The sequence below is a fragment of the Chelonia mydas genome, chromosome 1, assembly GCF_015237465.2.
Source record: "Chelonia mydas isolate rCheMyd1 chromosome 1, rCheMyd1.pri.v2, whole genome shotgun sequence".
Lineage (NCBI taxonomy): Eukaryota > Metazoa > Chordata > Testudines > Cheloniidae > Chelonia > Chelonia mydas.
The window spans coordinates 160,639,622-160,660,909 of NC_057849.1; the positions used below are offsets into that span (position 1 = coordinate 160,639,622).

Here is a 21,288-nt window from a genome sequence, read left to right on the forward strand (position 1 = left end):
CCTCAGTGGGAAAAGTGATTTGAACAGGGATCTGCTACCTCTCAGGAGAGTGCTCTAACCATCGGGCTATGAAATATTGTGATGTAGGGGGTCCCTCAATCTCACCTACTGAAGCTGTTGCACAGTGGATAAATAATGAAACTCTCATTGGACCAGGGGGTGCACATCCTAGGTCTCCCACATCCTCAGTAAGACTGCTAACCACCAGGCTGTAGAGTCGTGCTCATGCTTGTACTCTCTGGTCCAAAAGCCTCTTAGAGTGAGAGCGAGTGAGCGAGAGAGCACATGTACCTTTTCAGGCCCCACAGGTGAGTTAAACAACCAAACACATGTCCTCCCCTGGTTTATGAATCACTCTGGGGCTTAGGCAGAAGCTAGGCATCCAGATGCCCACAGGGAGGCAACAGCGTGCATGCTTAGAGACAGAAACATAGACTTATAGATTTATAGATATTAAGGTCAGAAGGGACCATTATGATAGTCTAGTCTAACCTCCTGCACAATGCAGGCCACAGAATCTCACCCACCCACTCCAGCAATAAACCTCTCACCTATGTCAGAGCTATTGAAGTCCTCAAATTATGGTTTAAAAACTTCAAGGTGCAGAGAATCCTTCAGCAAGTGACCTGTGCCCCATGCTACAGAGGAAGGCGAAAAACCCTCAGGGCCTCTTCCAATCTGCCCTGGAGGAAAATTCCTTCCTGACCCCAAATATGGCGATCAGCTGAACCCTGAGCGTGTGGGCAAGATTCACGAACCAGATACCCAGGAAAGAATTCTCTATAGTAACTCAGCTCTCACCCCATCTAACATCCCATCACAGGCCATTGGGCCTATTTACCATGAAACATAGGTGCCTAAGGAACTTTTACCGGAAAAACCTAGGCGTCGAGCAAGTTTAGGCACTTACAGGGTTTCAGCGTGAGTTTTATGATCACACAGTGGTCCCGAAACTGGAACTAAGACACACAAAATAAGGACTTAGGCTCCTAACTCCTTTTGTGCATCCAGGCCCTTGTGCCCAACCACAAGGAGAATCTCAGCGATGGTCATAACAATGTAACTGTAGCCAAGGCAGTAATGCTATCTTGGAACCCATAAGCCTCCACAGCTGCCAAATGTGAGAGGCTGCAGAGCTTCTATCTGCTAGCAGCAGTACTCTTAGCTAAATTATTTATTTTTAGCTAGGCCATCTAACAAGTGTGGAATCCAGACATTAGGAATTACATTGTCAGATAGAAAATGGAAGTAGGTCATTATGCTGTTGTTTGGGTACCCCCAAAGGATGTTAGACATGCTAGGCTAAATTTTACTCTGACTCCATTCTCACCTTGGGTTGAGATAGCATTTGTGTGTCTGTTTCAGTAAAGATATGTCAATTTTTATGTCATTTTTAAATGTACTTGTGCATCAGTGTTGCCAGTCTTTGCACATCATGAAAGAGAAAATCCAAACCTTAATGATGTGGAGCTTGGGTAAGAGGTTGCAGTCTGCTAAGGTGAGTTCATCTCCATCCAGGAATTTTCTGCTGGAAACAGTGATGTCTTCAGTGCTATAGGCATCAATTTCATCAGGCAAGGGGGTATTTAAATAGTTATCCAGCCTCCTTAGAGCCTTAAGTAAGGATTTTTCCAAATCTACATTCAGAAAAATAGACGTTAGAGAAAAGTGAACTGAGTTCTCTCTAAAAGTAGAAGAAACCCAGGAGATCAGATATTTCCAAACACTAAGCCCACTCACACTGAGGTTCTCCCATGCCAACCCCAGTGCATAGGAAAAACTCTGTCATATTCCAAAAGCTGCCCCTTGTCCTAATTCAAATCCCTCCTGAGAACTACCTGTGCTATGATGGTTATAAAACATTTCCATCTGACATCAGTTAGTTAAGCAACAGGTGAGCTGTGATTTCTGTTTTTTTTCTAATCTGTTCAGTTTATTATTACCCCATTCTCTGAAACCATCCATACTGTTTATCTGTTTCCGCCATTAATTGAATCCTATCTGAAATGTAGGCCTAGTCTAGACCATAAAAGGTTTGCCAGTATAGCTATACTGGTATAGTCAATAGTCACACTGATAAACCATCCTACTGTAGATGCAGCTCCTGTTGGCATGACAGAAGAGTGCTTTTGCTGGTATAGTTCACACTGGTTCCTCAAGCAAAATAAGCTGTATCAGTAAAAGCACTTTTATGCTGGTTTAACTGTATCTACAATAGGGATTTTGCTGGGATAGAAATGTCATTAAAAATCACCTCCCCCATAACCAGTAATACTCTAGAGGCAAATGTTTTAAGTGTGTACCTGTCCATAGAGCTCTCTGGGATATAATGTTTGTTAAGTATAGCTGCCGTATCTATACCATCTCTGTCACAATGGGGCTCTGATCCTTTACTGGGCTTGCTAAATACTAATGTAATAAGGGAATAACAAAAGTGCTAGTGAGGTCAATTGGTACAGAATTGCCAAAATCAGGTTTGGTGTAGCTAAACTTAATGGATTTACATTAAAGATGAATGTGGTTCTGTGATTCCTGCTGATGTTTATTTACCTTTACCCCCATTTAAAAAGGTGTATTTATAAAAAAAACAAAAAACAAACAAACAACCCCAACACACCCTTCAAACCCCCTGAAACATACTTTAACATAAAAGTACATCACTTCAAAGGATTAGATTAGTGCAATTTAAAAAACAAAGTTTGCCCTTTTCTTTCTTAGAGTGGTGGATGGGAGTGGAGAATGTCTGTCTGCAAATCAAACAAAAACTGTTCTCTTTTTTCTTTCTTTAGAAGAATGGTAAAACCAACTGAGTTGAAATGGTTTACAAAATATCCTTCTTGACATGTTTATGCCAAATTTCAGCATTAAGGGTAGGGCTGATTGAGAATATTCAATCAAAACAGTTTTTGACAGAAAACTGGGTTTGCAACTAACAATTTTTTTTTGTGAAAAGTGTTTTCTTTCTGTGAAAAAGTTTGATTTTTCATCGAAAAACCGAACACCTGAAAATCTGAATATTTCAGCCAAAACCAAAGATTTTGATTTGGAAATGCTGCCATGGTGCCTCATGAAAGCTGTAATTTAGGGTATGTCTACACTGCAATTAAAAACCCATGGCTGACCCATGCCAGCTGACTCAGGTTTGTGGGACTGGGGCTAATGGGCTGTTTAATTGCTGTGTGCATGTTTGGGCTTGGGCTGCAGCTCTCAGACCCTTCAGCTCGGGCTCCAACTGGAGCCCAAATGTCTACATCACAATTAAACAGCTCCTTCGCCTGAGCCCCACGAGCCCAAATCAGCTGTCACGGACCAGTCATGGCATGGGTTTTTAATTGCAGTGCCGACATACCTTTAGTTGACTCATGTCTCCACTCTCCTCTATGAGCCGGGCTACCCAGGCAGACTACATCTCCAATAACAGAATATGGGCAAGAGTTCCCCTTAATTCCCTTCTCTCTCCCAGAGGGAAGACCACAGTGCATCAAGGGAGATGTAGGAGCCCAGCCTCTAGAGGAGCAAGGGGCCATGAAGCACCTGAAATACAAATCTTATGAAGCACTATGGCAGCATTTCCAAAAACTGTACTCTTTCAGTTTTTGGCCCAATTATTTTGGTATTTGAATTTTTGCTGAAGATCACAATTTTCCTGTCGGGCGGAAAAAAAATACTTTTCAACCAGCTCTCAAGAAGGGTGAAAATTCCCTAAGTGCAGACAGACAGGTACAAGTACGAAGCATTCCACACCAGTCAAGCCCCCATGTCAGCATACCGGGACATTAAGGATAGAGATGGTTATACTGGAAGGTGTTAATGGCTGACATCAAGTGGATCTTTGACCCACAGACAATCACAGGCCTAGATAAAGCTAATGGGGTATGCTAAGCACCTTTATTTCAGGCAGAGCAACTAAGCCCCTTTATGCAGTCATACAGCTGAAAACAACAGAAGCCACAATCCAAGGCAATGGGACACATGGTAAGGCCTGATTAGAAGCTAAGACTTGTGCTTTTAGGGGTTCTATGATTTCAAATGCAGGGTCTTGGGGATTGGTTGTAGCTGTGTGTATTTCAGAGGCAGAAATGCCTGGAGAAAGCTAGGGGACAGTGAGAAAAGCAGTTGTGAGCATGGCCCTGAAAAGGAGCAAAAACAGCACCCTTTGGGGCACATAACTGACTAGAGAGACAGACTTGGGAACTGTGAGCAAGGAAACTGCCTGATGTTGGTTATTTTAATTGTGTTCAAGGAAACAGGACTCTGTACATTCTTTGTAAATAAACAGAATTGCACCAAAGAAATGCCTGCTTTGTATCACCCATTTTTCCTCCTAACAGAAACAATCCAGCAAGGCCCTGAATATTGGAGAACAGCACAGAGCAACAGAGACATGGTAGCAGGCACCTTCACACTGTGTGTGCCCCGGATGATGGGTGGTGGGCTCCTCACCACCTGGCAGAAGAAGGGAGGTGTTGAGGGAAGGTTCAGCCATTGGACCCTTGCTTATACGAATGCAGTGGCTGGACAAACAGGAGGTATGAATTATGGATGTGGCAGTGTAGCCCCTCAGCAATGCTGGTAGGCTGAGAAAGGTGAATTCCAACCCTTGCTTGGTTTCCTACTTAAAGCTTATTGATTTCAGTTTTGTGAAGGGAGAGGGGAGGGGATTTCACCCACAGTGAATGTAGATGGCTGGTCCAGAGAGTGAGGAATTTCTGTCAAATTCTCATCTACCTCTAGGCCAGGAAACATGATGACCATTTGTAGAATTATGTACCATAATTCCATAATCTTGGAAAAAATTTTAATTATTTGATTTAAAAAACTGCACTGGAATGAAAATTCCCACATTTTGGAGCTAGTCAAATTGTTTCAGAGAAATCCTAGAAAAGTCATTACTACACAAAAAGTACTATTCCAAATTAATTCTCTTAGCTATTTCAATTTCACTGTCAAAAAAATTAGACTATATTATACTTATATATAACAAGGAGTCCGGTGGCACCTTAAAGACTAACAGATTTATTTGAGCATAAGCTTTCGTGGGTAAAAACCCCACTTCTTCAGATGCATGGAGTGAAAATTACAGATGTAGACATAAATATACTGGTACACGAAGAGAAGAGCACTCTTACAGCAGGATTATCTAGCTATTTGGACTCTCTCCTCAGACCCTCTGCTTCGAGACACCACCGACTTTCTGAGGAAACTACAATGCATTGGTGATCTTCCTGAAAACACCATCCTGGCCACCATGGATGTAGAAGCTCTTTATACCAATATTCCACATGAGGATGGACTACAAGCTGTCAGGAACAGTATCCCTGATGAGGCCATGGCACACCGGGTGGATGAGCTTTGTGACTTTGTCCTCACCCACAACCATTTCAGATTTGGGGATGACTTATACCTTCAAGTCAGTGGCACTGCTATGAGTACCCGCATGGCTCCACAGTATGCCAACATTTTTATGGCTGACTTAGAACAACGCTTCCTCAGCTCTCGTCCCCTAATGCCCCTACTCTACTTGCGCTACATTGATGACATCTTCATCATATGGACCCACGGGAAGGAGGCCCTTGAAGAATTCCATCTGGATTTCAACAGTTTTCACCCCACCATCCACCTCATCCTGGACCAGTCCACACAAGAGATCCACTTCCTAGACACTACAGTGCAAATAAGTGATGGTCACATAAACACCACCCTATACCGGAAACCTACTGACCGCTATACTTACCTACATGCCTCCAGCTTCCATCCAGGACACATCACACGATCCATTGTCTACAGCCAAGCCCTAAGATACAACCGATTTGCTCCAATCCCTCAGCCAGAGACAAACACCTACAAGATCTTTATCAAGCATTCTTAAAACTACAATGCCCACCTGGGGAAGTGAGGAAACAGATTGATAGAGCAAGACGGGTACCCAGAAATCGCCTACTACAGGACAGGCCTAACAAGGAAAATAACAGAACACCACTGGCCATCACGTACACCCCCCAGCTAAAACCTCTGCAGCACATTATCCACGATCTACAACCTATCCTCGAAAACGATCCCTCACTCTCCCAGATCTTGGGAGACAGGCCAGTCCTTGCTTACAGACAGGCCCCTAACCTGAAGCAAATACTCACCAGCAACTACACACCACACCACAGAAACACTAACCCAGGAACCAATCCCTGTAGCAAACCTCGTTGCCTACTCTGTCCCCATATCTACTCTGGCGACACCATCAGAGGACCAAACCACATCAGCCACACCATCAGAGGCTCATTCACCTGGAAGTCTACTAATGTTATATATGCCATCATGTGCCAGCAATGCCCCTCTGCCATGTACGTTGGCCAAACCGGACAGTCCCTACGTAAAAGAATAAATGGACAAAAATCGGACATCAGGAATGGTAACATACAAAAGCCAGTAGGAGAACACTTCAATCTTTCTGGACATTCTATAACAGATTTGAAAGTAGCTATACTTGAACAAAAAAACTTCAGAAACAGACTTCAAAGAGAAACAGCAGAACTAAAATTCATTTGCAAATTTAACACCATGAATTTAGGCTTGAATAGGGACTGGGAGTGGCTGGCTCATTACAAAAGCAGCTTTGCCTCTCCTGGAATTGACACTTCCTCATCTATTATTGAGAGTGGACTATATCCACCCTGATCGAATTGGCCCTGTCAACACTGGCTCTCCACTTGTGAGGTAACTCCCTTCTCTTCATGTGCCAGTATATTTATGTCTGCACCTGTAACTTTCACTCCATGCATCTGAAGAAGTGGGGTTTCTACCCACAAAAACTTATGCTCAAATAAATCTGTTAGTCTTTAAGGTGCCACTGGACTCCTTGTTGTTTTTGTGGATACAGACTAACACGGCAACTCCCTGATACTTGATACTTATATATACTTACTTAGTATGTTCATTTCATTAAATTTATACCACTTCTTTTAAAGTTGAAGAAAAAAGCATTTGCTTTTTTGTATTTCATTCATAGGTCCGATCCTGCAAATTCTTAGGCACATGCCTAGCTTTCTGGACAAGTGTAGTTTTATTTAAGTCAGTGGAACTACTCACCTTCAGCAAGTTAAGCATTTGCACGATCAGGGCCTTAAATACTATTCAGCCAAGCCATTGCAGTATGGTGAAGTTTGTTGACAAAAACAACAAGCTACTAATTCTTCCTTTCACCATAGTGCATATGTGTTGGCCTTTCTCTTGAACAGATTACCCTCCTCAGGATCTGCAGCTTTCCTAAGCTTTCATGTCCTGGAAAGCCATAGATAGCTTTTGCTTAGAATGAGTCCTTAGTGCAAATACAGATAGGTTTTGTTACTCTAGATTGAAAGTTCGTGCAAAACTTTATGCTGTAATTATGTAACTTCAACTCATTCCAGTTATCAACGATAATGATGTAGAGATTGCAGGTTCTTACTTTCATTAGCATCTTTTCTTGTGTTCTTTATGAAAGCAGAGAATTTTGCAAACACATCATTTCCTGCAGAATTAGATTCGGGGTGCTTTGGCCCAAGTTTGGGGTACCTGAGGAATTAAAAATACAAGGATGTCATATAACTAGCAAGTTCTTTTCTGACATTCAGCTACTCCTGTATTATATGAACAGCAGTTTATTCCACCCCATTGCGAACAAAGTATGGCTAAGTATTTTTCATAGGAAACATTCCTAAAATGGAAACGACTTAGACCATACAAAATAAATACTGTGTCAAATGTTTTTCAATTACTCCTAGTATCCAGAAGTTTAATTCTATTTCTTGCCATAATTACTCATCAACTTTCATCGTTTTACAACTTGAAGAAAATGAGGGAAATCTCAAAGCACAAATATAGAGAAATAGTAGGTTACTATAATGGTATGGAGGTCCTTGCATGAGCCCTCTGCACTAGAGTGAATTTCACTCTTTGAGAATTACTGTAGTGACATCATCAGTATTCCCAACTTCAAGAGATCAAAAATGGTGAGTCAGACCCTCAAAAATCATGAGATTTTTATTTTTTTTTAAAGATAATATTGTGGTGTTTTAGGTCAGAATCTTGATTTTTTGAACTCTCCCTTGCTCTTTGCAAGGGTATGTGCATGTGACAATTAGCGTTGCCCACTCTCCCACATGTACTGGAGACGGTGATTTTGGCCCCTGCTGCAGAAGCTCTCACCTCCATATCTGTCCATCTCCTGCCCAACAATTAATCCTGTCACCCAATCTCCCATCAGTTCTGTCCCCACCCAACCCCCCTCAATTCAGCTCCCCTCAGTTCAGTCCCCCAATCCCCAACATCAGCCCAGCAGTTCAGCCCTCATTGACCCCCACTACACTCAGTTCGCTCTCCCAGCATTTACCACATCTGCTCAGAACCTACCATCAATACACCCACACACACAATCAGCGTTCCCCCTACACACACACTTCAACCCCCCTGCAGCCTCTAGGCCATATTTCAGCCCTACCAGCCTTACCTCTGCTCCTCTTAAGGTTCTTCTCCTTCCCCATGCCTAAGGTGGGCTGCAGTGGGGTCCCCTCTCCTATTTCCCAATCTGGCAGCAGGAGCCAGGCTTAATTTTACTTGGAAATTGCATCTCTCACTATCAATTTGCGAGAGTTGGCATGTCTGCATCATAACAAACTTGCGGGATATAATCAGTTGATTAGTGCCATAAAGGACAGCTCCTATTGACTTAAATCGGCACTGGAGTCTTTTAATTGATTTCAGCAGGTGTTGGCTCAGACCCTTTATTAACTCTAGGGAGTTGCTATTTTTGCCATCTCTTTGAAAAGGAAATTTTGATACTGAAATTGCAGACAGTTATTGCATGTTACACAAAGCAAATTAGTAGTTAATCTCCATTGCATGGATGGTAAAACTTAATAATTTCTGATGACTTGTCCTTAACTAACAGCACATGCAGAGAGCCAGATCCTTGGCTGGTGTAAACCAGCATAGCTCCATTGAAATCAATGGACCTGTGCTAATTAACACCAGCTGAGGATTTGGCCCAGAGGAAATACTGCTGGAAGAGCAAATTTAAATAGAGATTTTTTTAACACTGAAAATGTTTCTTTAATTTACAATAATTGTATCAAAACCTGTGAGGTGCTGAACACTGTCAATTCCCATTTACTTCAGTCATTGGGAGTCTAGCAATCAGCATCTAACCCTCACGAGCTCACAGGAACAACACCATTATGCTAGGTCTCACTACTGCTTCCATTGGAGTCAACCGCAACGCTCATTGAGTTCAATCGGAGCAGAATCAGTATTTCTAAATCTAATATATTTCATACATATTTTTTAAGGCAAGAAAGTAACCAAGGACCTGATCCTGCTGTCACTGAAACCAGTGGGAATTTTGTCAGGGAGTGCAGTGAAGGCAGTGTGAAGGACTAAAAGCAAAACATGACATGCAAGAGCACAGTACCTTGGTGGTGTTAATTTTTCCTCTAGGAACTCCTCGATCTTATTGACATCAGTTTTCACTTCACCATCAAAAGTCATAAAGGGAGGGTTTGTTCCTGGGGCTAGATTCTGTAAGTCTGCAGGTTTTCTAAAAGGGTACAAACACCTTGGGTAAGTAGCTATGTGAGAGACATGTAGTAGTAGTAGTAGTAATCTGTTCCACTTTTGCAGTAGTACACTGGTATTATTTAAAGCAAATAAAATAGTTTAAATTATCCTTGCAATTACTGGGTAGCCTTGGACAAATCACTTCCCCTTTTCTATCTCAGCTTACCTCTCTGTAAAGGTAAGACATAATCTTCTGCCTCATAGAGATGTTGTGAGCATTCATTAGTATTAATTAATTAATATCTGTTCCATGCATTGACCATATAGAACCTGAGTCTCCTCTCACTTACACCTATTTTACACCATGTTAACCCCATCAATTTCAGTGGAATTATTACCGTTTTACATCAGTTTAAATCAGATAATAATCAGGCCTATAAAGAGCTATGAAAATACCAATTAGCTGTATAAATAATGTCTATCAGTCTGCATGTGTATTTCAAAGTTACCACAAGCAATACATTCTTTAAAAGAATCATTTTGGAAATTTTCTTCTGAAAATGAAAATATATACTGTAATCTTACCTTTTCAAGTCTACAGTTGTTACATTAAATATAACACCTTTTAGCCACAGAATCATAAAGAGACGCTGAGAAAATGGGCAATTTCCAATGCTTTCCCCATCACTACCAGCCTACAATGAAAAACAATAAAATATGCTTTTAGCAAAACTATTTTTATAATGGCAAAGTCAGTCAGCTGTCTGCTGTTTAAAGGATATGGACAAAATTGAGATCTGGTGAAAGCAGGTGCAACTCACTGTAATCATTTATAATGAAATAGTTTTATACAATGTTTCTTTATATACTCCTCCAAACACTTGTAATGTCTCCTTAGAAATGGATGTTCTAAAATGGTTTGTTTAGTGTATAACTAATGTTTTTATAAACTAGTGAACAAAATTCAAATCATAGCATTACTTTAAAAGAAAGATTCCATATTAACATAAATCTCTCTAAATAATTATATGTATTCTTAACATGTTTATACCAGTTATGACTTCTGGAAACACCAGTACGAAAAGATGTAGCAAAATATATTACATCATAAATTGAGATATAGTGCCAAGAGCAGTTAGGAGGCTAAATCAAATAAATCTCTTGTGCGTCCTGTGCTTGCAATGCTCATCACAATTGTCAGAGTAGTGCAGGCGCCATGCTTCTGTCAGAGATGGTGAACAGCGAGAAGGGTTGTGCAGGTTCATGGGATTTTTCTTTTTTTAAAACGGCATGAAAACTGTGGGATAGAAATGACAGTATGGGAGGGAGAAAGTTGCATGCTGCGAAGTTGACCATTTGCTCCCAGTCAGCTCTATGTGATTTGTTTCTGCCTCACCATGCATTGCAAAAACTTCCCAAAGATAGAGTACTGGATGGTGGCGAGTTGCACCTACTCATGGTGCACTGCACTGTGAATCAACACAAGTGCTCCTGGTGAGTATGAGCAGTGCCGATGAAAGAAGCAAAGTATGTAGGTGCACGAGCAATATACTAACTGTGGTGGCTTTATTCCAATGTAATTTGTGGTGGCAAAAGTTTGTAGTGTAGCTATGCCCTCTGTCTTTCCTTATACCAGTGTACCCCTTTCAGGAGTCTGATTTGTCTTGTGTGTCCTCAAGTTTCACTTCACTTAAAAACTACTTGCTTTCAAAAATCAGACATAAAAATACAAAAGTGTCATAGCCCACTATTATTGAAAACCTGTTTACTTTCTCATTTTACCATATACTGTACTTATAAAATAAATCAATTGGAATATAAATATTGTACTCACATTTCAGAGTATATAAGCAAGCTATTGTCTGTATGAAATTTTAGTTTGTACAGACTTTGCTAGTGCTTTTTATGAAACCTGTTGTAAAACTAGGCAAATATCTAGATGAGCTGATGTACCCTCTAGAAGACCTCTCCGTACCCCCAGGGTTACATGTACCCCTGGTTAAGAACCACTGCTTTATACAGCTTTGGCCTTTGATCTTCAGATTCCGGAAACAAATAATCTTCAGGGCAGAGCTTCAAAAGGCTAGTTTTTTGCATAACTAGAGCAGGTTACATTTGTATTTCCCTCCCGCTAGAGATTCCCTCTTAACTCTGTCATTCTTGTCTGGCCCAGTGTTCAGTATAGTTCTTTGAAGCTTATAACACTTTCCAAGGTTTACACTGGCCACATCTCCTCCCTAGAAAAGTTACGTACAATCTCACAATAATACATAAACTTTGCATTTTTAACACAATAGACTCCATGCCTGTCACATGAGGGTTTTACAAAAACAAGATAGGAGTTACTGGCACACCTAACTTCTTGACTTCATTATGCTCCATTGTTGGATGCATCAACAATAATAAAGGCTATGATTATCAAGCTGATAAACACCACCATAATATCACAGAGAATTTTGTTTGGAAGCATTAGTTAAATCAGATATAAATATTGTAGTACAAAGTTATACATCAGCCTAAGCTCTTGTTTTCAAGTTCTGGCTGAAGAAGGGTGCTATTGTATAACAGAGCTGGGGATGCCTATCTGCCCACCCAGGCTGCTTTTAATTTCACCAGCTCAAGTGAGCAGTCTGCCACGACTTACCAAAGTAAGGACAAAACACAGGCGCCAGCTTCCTCATTTCCCCAGGGGTGCTTGACCCTTCTCTGAACCCCAGGCCCTACCTCCACTCCACCCCTTCCCCGAAGGCCCCACCTTGCCTCGCCTGTTCCCACCCCCACTCTACCTCTTCCCACCCCATTCCATCCCCTCCCCTGAGTGCCCTGCCCTCACTCCTTCCCCTCCCCACCTCACCTCCTGCATGCCACTGAACAGCTGATCCTTCGTGGGCAAGAGGTGCTGGGAGGGAGAGGGAGGAGCTGTTTGGCAGGGTACCGGTGGGTGGAGCACCCACGGAGTCGGCGCCTAAGGGACAAAACACTATTTTCTATAAAAAACTGATGGGACCGGCCCTAAAAACAGGGATATGCCTGTCTTTAGGGACACATGTTTACCCTATTTATTTATTAAAAAAACAGATAGTACAGAGGGAGGTGTGAGAATGGTGCACAAGTCAGTTAATTTTTATTTTATTTTGGGATGGTGGGACACCACACCCGTCCCTGCTACTAAATAATGATCAGTGGTGGCATTTCAAAATGAAATGAAAATGAATGTGGAATTCTAGAGTTTTACGAATAGTGCGGAAAAGTAAGGTACAAAGGCATTTAAACTCATCAAAAGCAGCTGTATATTTATGACAAGGGAATTTGATTTATACAGAATAAAAAATAATTAAAAATAATCTCAAATGATAGTAAATTGTTGCACCTTGAGGAAACAAGGGGCATCTCCCCTGAAAAACAAAACATATATCCATTCTTTCCAAATAAACTGACATTCACACTGTATTCACTAGGGCTTTGATAGCAAAAGAAATCCCCTTGTCAGGCTTACTGTTGCATTCAGAGAACTTTACAGATCGTTAAGTGATCAACAGTCACAACAGAATGAACTTCTTTTCATGATCCTGTACCAATTTCCCTTGACATAAAAGTTAGAAGCTTGGGTCCCTCTAACTTTTGCTACTGAAGCTGAGGGAACATAGACAGCCAGGCTGTCAATTTGTTTTGTCTCCCATCACCTTGGTAACAGTAAATTTCAGGGACTCAGAAGAGCAGCTTCCATCCTGCTCTTCTGTGTAACTTTCCATAAGGTGGAGTCAGGGATCCAGATGAAGACAGACACGTTACCATGACAAATGCAGAAGCGAAGTAGACAATGAGTCCATCAATTTGTTATTAAACTGGAATGACAAATAGTCTACCAACAACCTAGTTATCTGTTTGCTTAGGAATCGGCAGCTTTTGGAATTGCTACAGAAGCAACAGGATGGCTTATTTATAAGTGCAATGTTTTAATGATTGAGAAAGTTTTATGTTCTGGGGGCATCAGCTTGATTTAGGGGAATAATACTGGTTTTCCCATTTGTCCATTTTGCAATAGATTATGAATACAATAACGAATAGCTGACCTCTTTCCTTTTTCTCCTATACATCTATCAAGTTGCTGGTAACCACCAGTGAGAGATGAACTTAAAATAATGGGGAAATGGCTAAAATGAATGACAAAACATTGCCAAAGAATTATACAACAAGCTTGAAATGTCTTGGAAATAATGTAAATATTTTTTTTCAATAATTTTAGGGCCCAGTCCTGTATGCTGTTGGGCTTTTTGTTTCCCACTGAAGTCCAACAGTTTGCAGGTTTTGTCCCTTTCCATATTATGCAAGATGAACACCAGGGTTTATTAGCAGCATGATATTAGTCTATATATTTTCAGGAACCAACTATAAATTTTCTAGTGAATGTAGCTTACTGTGTTTGTCCAGTGTGCTGCCTCCTGTGGTTATAAAAAAAGCATTTTGATTTAAAACTAAAAATAAATTAAATTGTTTCCCAATGCCTCTCCATTTCCTTCTGGGACACAAGTTTTATAACAAGTTAAAAAGATCCCAAGCTAAAAAGTTTTGTGGGAGTTCCTTGGCAAAACACTGGCATCACATCAATGCACTCCTCCTGACCCAAAAGCTTGGGCATACAGGCTGTGCAACAGGGGTGTCATTTGCTATGGGGGAGAGGGGGCAGTTGCCTTATGCCCCCAGACTTTGATTTTGCCCCTCCCACTAACTTTTCATAGCTCATTGCCAGCTGGTGATGTGGTATCTCCCTCAGGTCTCTGGGGGCCACTGTGGGGCAGGCTGGGCCAGGGCTCCTTATCAGTGCATTGTCAGCACCACTCTCTCTCCCCACTGGTGGACAGGATGCAGTGGTGGTGCCCTGGGCTTGAGCTCAGCATGGAGCAGGTCAGGCTCCAATCTCTGTCCTGTGCCAGCCATCGGTGACACACATACACCTCAGCCCACCTTCCTCTTCCTCTCAATGTCCGGAATCGGACCAGGATGCCACCTTCGTGTCCCACCCCCCTCCAAGATGGGACCAGCCCATTAATCCCCCAAGAGCAGCCATGAAGTGAGAATGCTGACCAAACTTTCCCCGTCTCTCCTAATTTTTTCTGAAACGATGGCCCTGTAATGTAACATGTCCTGAAGGTCCACAGACTCTGGCTATGCAAGCCCAAGACAGGGAAGTGAGTTCTAGAGCTGAGGGTCCCAAACTGAGAATATTCTGCCAACAGCCATCTCCTGCCTACACCGGGGAACTACTCACTAGATGTCCCAACTGATCTCATCTACTGCAAGGAGAGAGGCAGTCTCTCATGTAGTCATACCCAAACCATTGTCTCTTCCTATTACTGGGGAGGACTGCCATGTAGACAGCACCAAATTTAAAGGCCTGAAAGACTGGTAGCCGCAGGGAGCCCCAACTTCATGGAACGGAGAGCAGACCAGCTGTCATGGGCCTTCAGGGGCTCTGCATCAGCCACCTCTGATACAATTATGAATGCCAGTAGCTTGCCTCCAATTTTGCAGGGTCAGCCTCTAACAACAGCAAAGTCGGAGGCAGGAGACAGCAAATCTTGAAAGCCATCAGCAGCACAAGAAGCTACTGACCTACAGCTACGGCAAGAGGTGGAACACAGGAACTGAGGCAGATGGCCCTAGGTTGTCTAAGTTCTTTCCTGTCATTTTAACAGTCTATGAATATGATGCAGACTTAACATCCTTTGAAACCTGAACTTCATTTTTTGTGCTTCAATGTTCTATTTGAGGATGGCAGTAAAGTGTTAATGGAAAACCTTGTGAAGATTCCACTTCCATTTTCCTACTGTAGCGGGGCAGCTACCCCACTCCTAGGGGAAAAGACTGCTTGGGGAGGCAGCCACAGCTGGATAGAAGGGCTAAGGGAGGAGCTGGGTCAGTCTCACTCCAGCTTGGATTGAGTAGGACCTAGCTGCCTGGGAGCACAGGGTACCTGAAGCACAGCAGTGCTGGGGAAGGGCAAGAGGAGCTGGGGAACCCCATCCTGGCAACTCCCTAGGCTGAGGCCTTGTTAAAGGCCTAAGGAGGTACTGGGGCTGCAAAGGTGCAGCCTGGGGATAGGCAGAGGCAGCTGGTCCAACCCCCTTGCCAATGATGAGTGGCCATTACAGACTGCAGTCTGCCCCAGGGAAAAGGAGCCAGATGATGACTAGCAGTAGCCACTGAGGTAAGATGGGCATAGGGGGAGGGGGTTCCCCAGGCGGGGAGACCCAGAGCATGGGGGCACTCATGTGGGGCAGCACCCCAAGGCAAGGGGCACTGGAGTCCAGGAGAGACACTGGCCAGCAGGAGGCGCTCTGAGGCTGAGGAGCTAATTCCCAAGGCAACCAGCAGGAGGCGCCGTGGCGGTGAGTGCTCAATCTGCTACACCTACATGTATTGGGAAATATTACACTGTACTCTCACAATAGGTTCCTAGGGAGCTTAGAAAAACCTATGATAGATACCTGAAATCTCCAAGATGCCATAGCAACTGGTGACTTCTTATTATAAGGGTAGGATGGAGATGATCAAACAGAAACCTTGATTTCGAATCTTTTTTCATCTTTAGTGTAAAGGTGCTGTGTTGGAGTGTCTGCCCCAGACTGGCTTGTAAGGTGTTAATGGAGCCCTAGAGAGGCTACGCAGAAAGCAGCTAATAGGAGAGGGGCTGTGAGGAGGAGTCAATGGGGGTTGGGCAGACCCATATAAGAAGGGCTGCAGGGAAGAGCAGCTTCAGTAGCTGCCTGGAGCTTGAGGAGGGAAAATCAGGCCCCTAGCAGGAGGCAGGAGTGCCAGCACCTGGACAGAGGAGTGCTACAAGCAGGGACGGGGGAAGCTAGAGAGAGCTCTTGCTAAGACTGGCAGGTTGAAGCCCTGAGGTAAGGGCGAAGAATGTGCTGGGGTCGTGGGGAAGTGGCCCAAGGAAATGAATTGAGGCAGTGGCTGGGCTGAGGGACTGTGGAAGGGGGGCACACAGAGTGCACCACAGCCAGTGGGTTGTGTCCTGAAGAGGACACCATGATCCTTGGAGTGACGTGGGACCTGGAGCAGACATGACTGTGGCAAGACATCAGCAGAAGAGGGCACACTGGCGAGCAGAGCTAATCCCCAGGACAGCCAACAGGAAGCGCGGCAGTGGTGAGTGAACCCTGTTACCAGTGCATTTCTATGTTATAAGCAGAAAACTCAACAGAAGATACCATCCAAACATATAATTTCTAATAATGATAAAATCATAATCTTCAGATTGTAAATATGAATTTTAAATTCTTTCTCCAGCTAAACTTTGCCAATATACCTTCTAATATATACCAATCTTTAGACACTGGAACAAATTAATACAAATATCATTACATTCAAAGTGCAACAAAAACGTTCACATTTTAGTGAATCAGAGATGCCAGGCAGGCCTGATTCTCCACTGCCTTGCACCTTGTATAGTCATACACACCAGTGCAAAGAGCATGAAAAATGCAACCAAATCAAATATCACTAGCTTTCCCTCAGTGGCCTGAATTTGTTGTCTTCAGCATTCCCTGTTCCTATCCACCCTGACATGAGACTCAAGGATATGTCTACACTGGAGGTGTAATTTCCAGTTTAGGAAGACGTACATGTGCTAGCTTTGATTGGGCAAATATGCTAAAAATAGAAGTGTAGCCATGGCAGCGCAAGCAGCCAGAGGGGCTAGCCACCCCAAACGTGAGCACATCTGAGACCCTAAGTATGTATTCAGGTCGCTAGCCCCTCCTGCCATTAGTGCCTCCGTGGGTCCCCTTTTATTTTTTAGCATGCTAGCTTGATCAGAGTTAGCTTAGTTATGACTGCCTGAGCTGGTAATTACACCCCTAGCCCCAGTGCAGGCATACCCACAGAACCGCAAACACCTGGGGCCCCTGTGTAACAATGCAGAATGCTATCACTAGACATTGTACCCCCGTCTTCAAAGAAGAGTGAGACACAAATGAAGACCCCTGGCATAGGGGAGCTGAGTGGCAATGCAGAGAAATAAAATTCTGGTATAGTGCCCTGCTAAAGATGTTAGTATGGCACACCAGCTCATGTGCCTCACTTTCTCCTCATTTCATTTTCAATCAGCTTAATTCACAGTACCAGTGTCAGCCTATAAACCCCCGCCAAGGCTCTGTTCAGTCCAGACTCCAACCCTCTGATGATAAAGTTGTTAAAATGGGCCCCTACCATCAAATTTCAATCTATGTGCAATACTGGTTCCAGGGCAGCTTGCCCTGAATCCGGTAGCAGGAACTTTTGTACACATGCATCCTCATTCTAGCTTGCCACAGTGCTAGGACAGCCTAACAGCCAGAATCAAAAGCTAGTTTTAATTATTCTAATAAAGGTCAACACACTACCTGATCCTTTTCCTCCCCATCCCTCCGCCAACCCAACATCCACACACACACACACATACACACACAGCTTCCAGAGCAACCAAAGCACAGAAAGATTACATGTCATCACCCTCACTCAAATGCTAATGCAATGTTGTCTAAGCTGCCCCCAAAGACAAAAATCCCATCATACATAATATCACAGCTAACAGAATTGTACATCTTAGTATACTATACAGTATCTTATTCTAACATGTTTTTGGTATATCTGCACAGCCTAATAGTGTTTACAAGGTCACTTTCACAAATTAGAAACAAAATGGGTTAACAAATACCACAGTAAAATAAAACCTCCATCATTCATTTAATCAGTCCATCAGATATTTTGGCTATTACGGAAATCCTTAATTATGACACTAAGGTTTAGTAAATAGAGGATTAAAATTGTCAGGGGTAAAATAATTATGTGATAATCACAAATTGTATAACTCCTGGAGCTGAGATTTTAAGAAAAGCACCAAATATCAGACCTGTAATAAAATAAAATCAAGAGACCTGCCAACGCATCATGCTCCTCAACTCACCTTGTAAAATGGTATATCCTACATTCACCTCTGTGCAGGTCGACGCAAGGCCCATGTGTCACCTAAGCCCTGTTTTGAGGGCCTAAGTGGTATATAGTCATCTGCAGGCCCTCTGCAAAGGACTGAATTCATCCACAGTGCCTGTACACTTCTTATTAACCATGTTTTTAAAAAAATATGTATGTCTCCCTGTGGCTTAAGCAATCCAGCTTTGACTGAACCATGCCATCCTGATGTGAGGAAGGATTTTTCTGTATAGTAAGTGCTGCTTCTTTTGGAGAGTAAGACTCTTTCCCTGTGTCCCACTGCAGGAACCTGATGCAGTGGTAAGAGAATCAAGTATGGCCCACGTGCCGGACTCACTAATGCTGTGAGACACGTAGTGTAGCTATGGAATTTTGCAGCCTGCAAGTAGAAATCCCTGTAATTTTCTCTGCAGTGCTGATCAGTGCTCTACTACTGCAAGCTCTGCTTGGTGTGTGTACAGAACTTCATTTTACTTTCTCACTGTCCTCTAAAGGACTGAATGGGTTTCCCCATTTTGCTATCACTGTGACTTAGAGCTGATTAGGAAAGGGCGAAAAATTGCTAACATTTTCTTTCTTTCTTTCTTTCTTTTTTTTTTTGGTGTGCATAGAAAATAGTTCATTGAAATTTTCCAAGCAGCTATAATTTTAATATCCATGTAAATATAGATAGAATGCCAGGTGGTATTGCAAGTTGCCTTCTACCTGTGAACCACTGTGATTGATGTAACACAAGCCCAATATCTTTGTTTTGTCCATGAGGGTGAGCTAATTCATCAGGCTAAGTCAAAAGCTGTTTTTTGTGTTGTTCTGCTACTTAAATAAATGATTCCAGCTACTATCCTGAACAAATGGCATTCACGTTTTAATTATGATGGGTCACGGGATAAGTATGTCTTTCCTAGTCATGTCAGGGCTTAATGAGTTCATTAATCAAACATTTATGAAGGCTGTGTCTACAGACAAGGAAAATATTAAAGCCCACATAAAAGCTTTCATTAAGTCCCCTTTTATGCAATGATCTGTATACTCTGACAGTGTCATTTGATTATTGCTATTTGTAATCACAAGCCATTGCTTAATGGGATTATTAATTTATGCTCTACTATTTTCATCAATTTTTTACTGTTCTTCTCTCCCATTGTTTGCTTTGTGTATGGGACCAGCACAAAGGTCCAAAGTGGAGGGAAATGTTCCATGCACCATTCTTTCCTCTTCTATTTAAGCTTACAGGGCTGGGTGTAATCCTGTTTTAAACTTTCAGCATGCTAACAAAGGGGCTTCTACTAGGCAGTGTGGCCTACTGAATAGGACACTGGCGGGGGTCTCAGGAAACTTCAGTTCAAGTCCTGGCTCTGACATGGGTTTGCTAGGTGAGCTAGGGCAAGTCATGTCCATCCCAGTGCCTCAGTTTCCCTATCTGTAAAATGGAGATTTTCACAGTGCACTCCTTTGTGAAGGATTTGAGATCTGCAGATGAAAAGTTTTATATAAGAGTTAAATAGTAGTATTTTTTATTGTGTTACATTGTATATATGGTTATGATCTAATAGTTAAGGCTCCATGTATTCTGCAGTTGCATGACCACAGAAATTGCTGCAACTAAAATTCCATAATAGCTGCTATCAGAACCACTCGATGTTCAGTCACTCATAACTTCCTGAAACTTTCACGTATTGAGCTAAAATTTTCCATGCCTCTAGCAAATGCCTGAGGGTGAAATTTTGCATTTCCTGTGTTTTTTGGTTTGAAGTTTGAACTAGGGCTGTCAAACAATTTTTAAAAATCACAATTAATCCCTAAATTAAAAGAAGTCAGGATTAGTCGCAGTTTTAATGGCACTGTTAAACACTAATAGAATACTAATTTAAATTTATTATAAATATTTTGGATGTTCTTCTATATTTTCAAATATATTGATTTCAATTACAACACAGAATACAAAGTGTACAGTGCTCACTTTATATTATTTTTATTACAAATATTTGCACTGTAAAAAGATTTTTAAAAATCTACAAGTTGAAGCATGAAAGAGCATATGAATGTTTGGCATCTCTGGCACGTAAATACCTTGCAACGCCAGCTACAAAAGTGCCATGCAAATGATTGTTCTCACTGTCAGGTGACATTGTAAATAAGAGGCAGGTAGCATTATCTCCCATTGATATAAACAAATTTGTTTGTCTTAACGATCAGCTGAAGAAGTAGGACTGAGTGGACTTGTACGCTCTAAACTTTTTTACATTGTTTTGTTTTTGAGTGCAGTTATGTGAAAAAAATTCTACACTTGTAGATTGCACTTTCACAATAAAGAGATTGCATTACAGTACTTGTATGAGGTGAACTGAAAAATATTATTTCTTTTATCATTTTGCAGTGCAAATATTTGTAATAAAAATAATATAAAGTGAGCCGTGTACATTTTGTATTCTGTGTTGTAATTGAAATCAATATATTGGAAAATGTAAAAAAAAACCCCACAAATATTTATAATTTAAATTGGCATTCTATTGCTTAATCGTGCAATTCAAACTGCGATTAATTGCAACTATTTTTAAAAAATCTAGTTAATCTGTTTTGCTTTAATTGCTTGAGTTAACTGCAATTAATTGACATCCCTAGTTTGTCCAAAAATGGTTTGGCTTTTGAGTGTGGGGGAAATACATTTTTTCCCCCTATTCTCAAATAGTTCTTAATAGGGTTAAAGTAAGGAGGAACACCAGGCAGCACAACTTCCCTTCCTTCACTGAAGAGCACAGGGGCCCTTCCCCTTCC

The 21,288-nt window shown here is 42.0% G+C and overlaps 1 protein-coding gene across 1 annotated transcript in view; it reads right to left on the reverse strand.

Moving 5' to 3' along the window:
- The window catches only part of CLIC6 (chloride intracellular channel 6), a 49,193-nt gene that overhangs the window by 3,175 nt on the left and 24,730 nt on the right, over positions 1-21,288 (reverse strand). Inside the window, exons 2-5 of the mRNA XM_007054614.4 lie at positions 10,114-10,223; positions 9,443-9,568; positions 7,442-7,548; positions 1,456-1,637 (exon numbers count right to left, since the gene is read on the reverse strand). Coding sequence (XP_007054676.3) covers positions 1,456-1,637; positions 7,442-7,548; positions 9,443-9,568; positions 10,114-10,223 — 525 coding nt within the window. The remainder of the gene's footprint in view (positions 1-1,455; positions 1,638-7,441; positions 7,549-9,442; positions 9,569-10,113; positions 10,224-21,288) is intronic.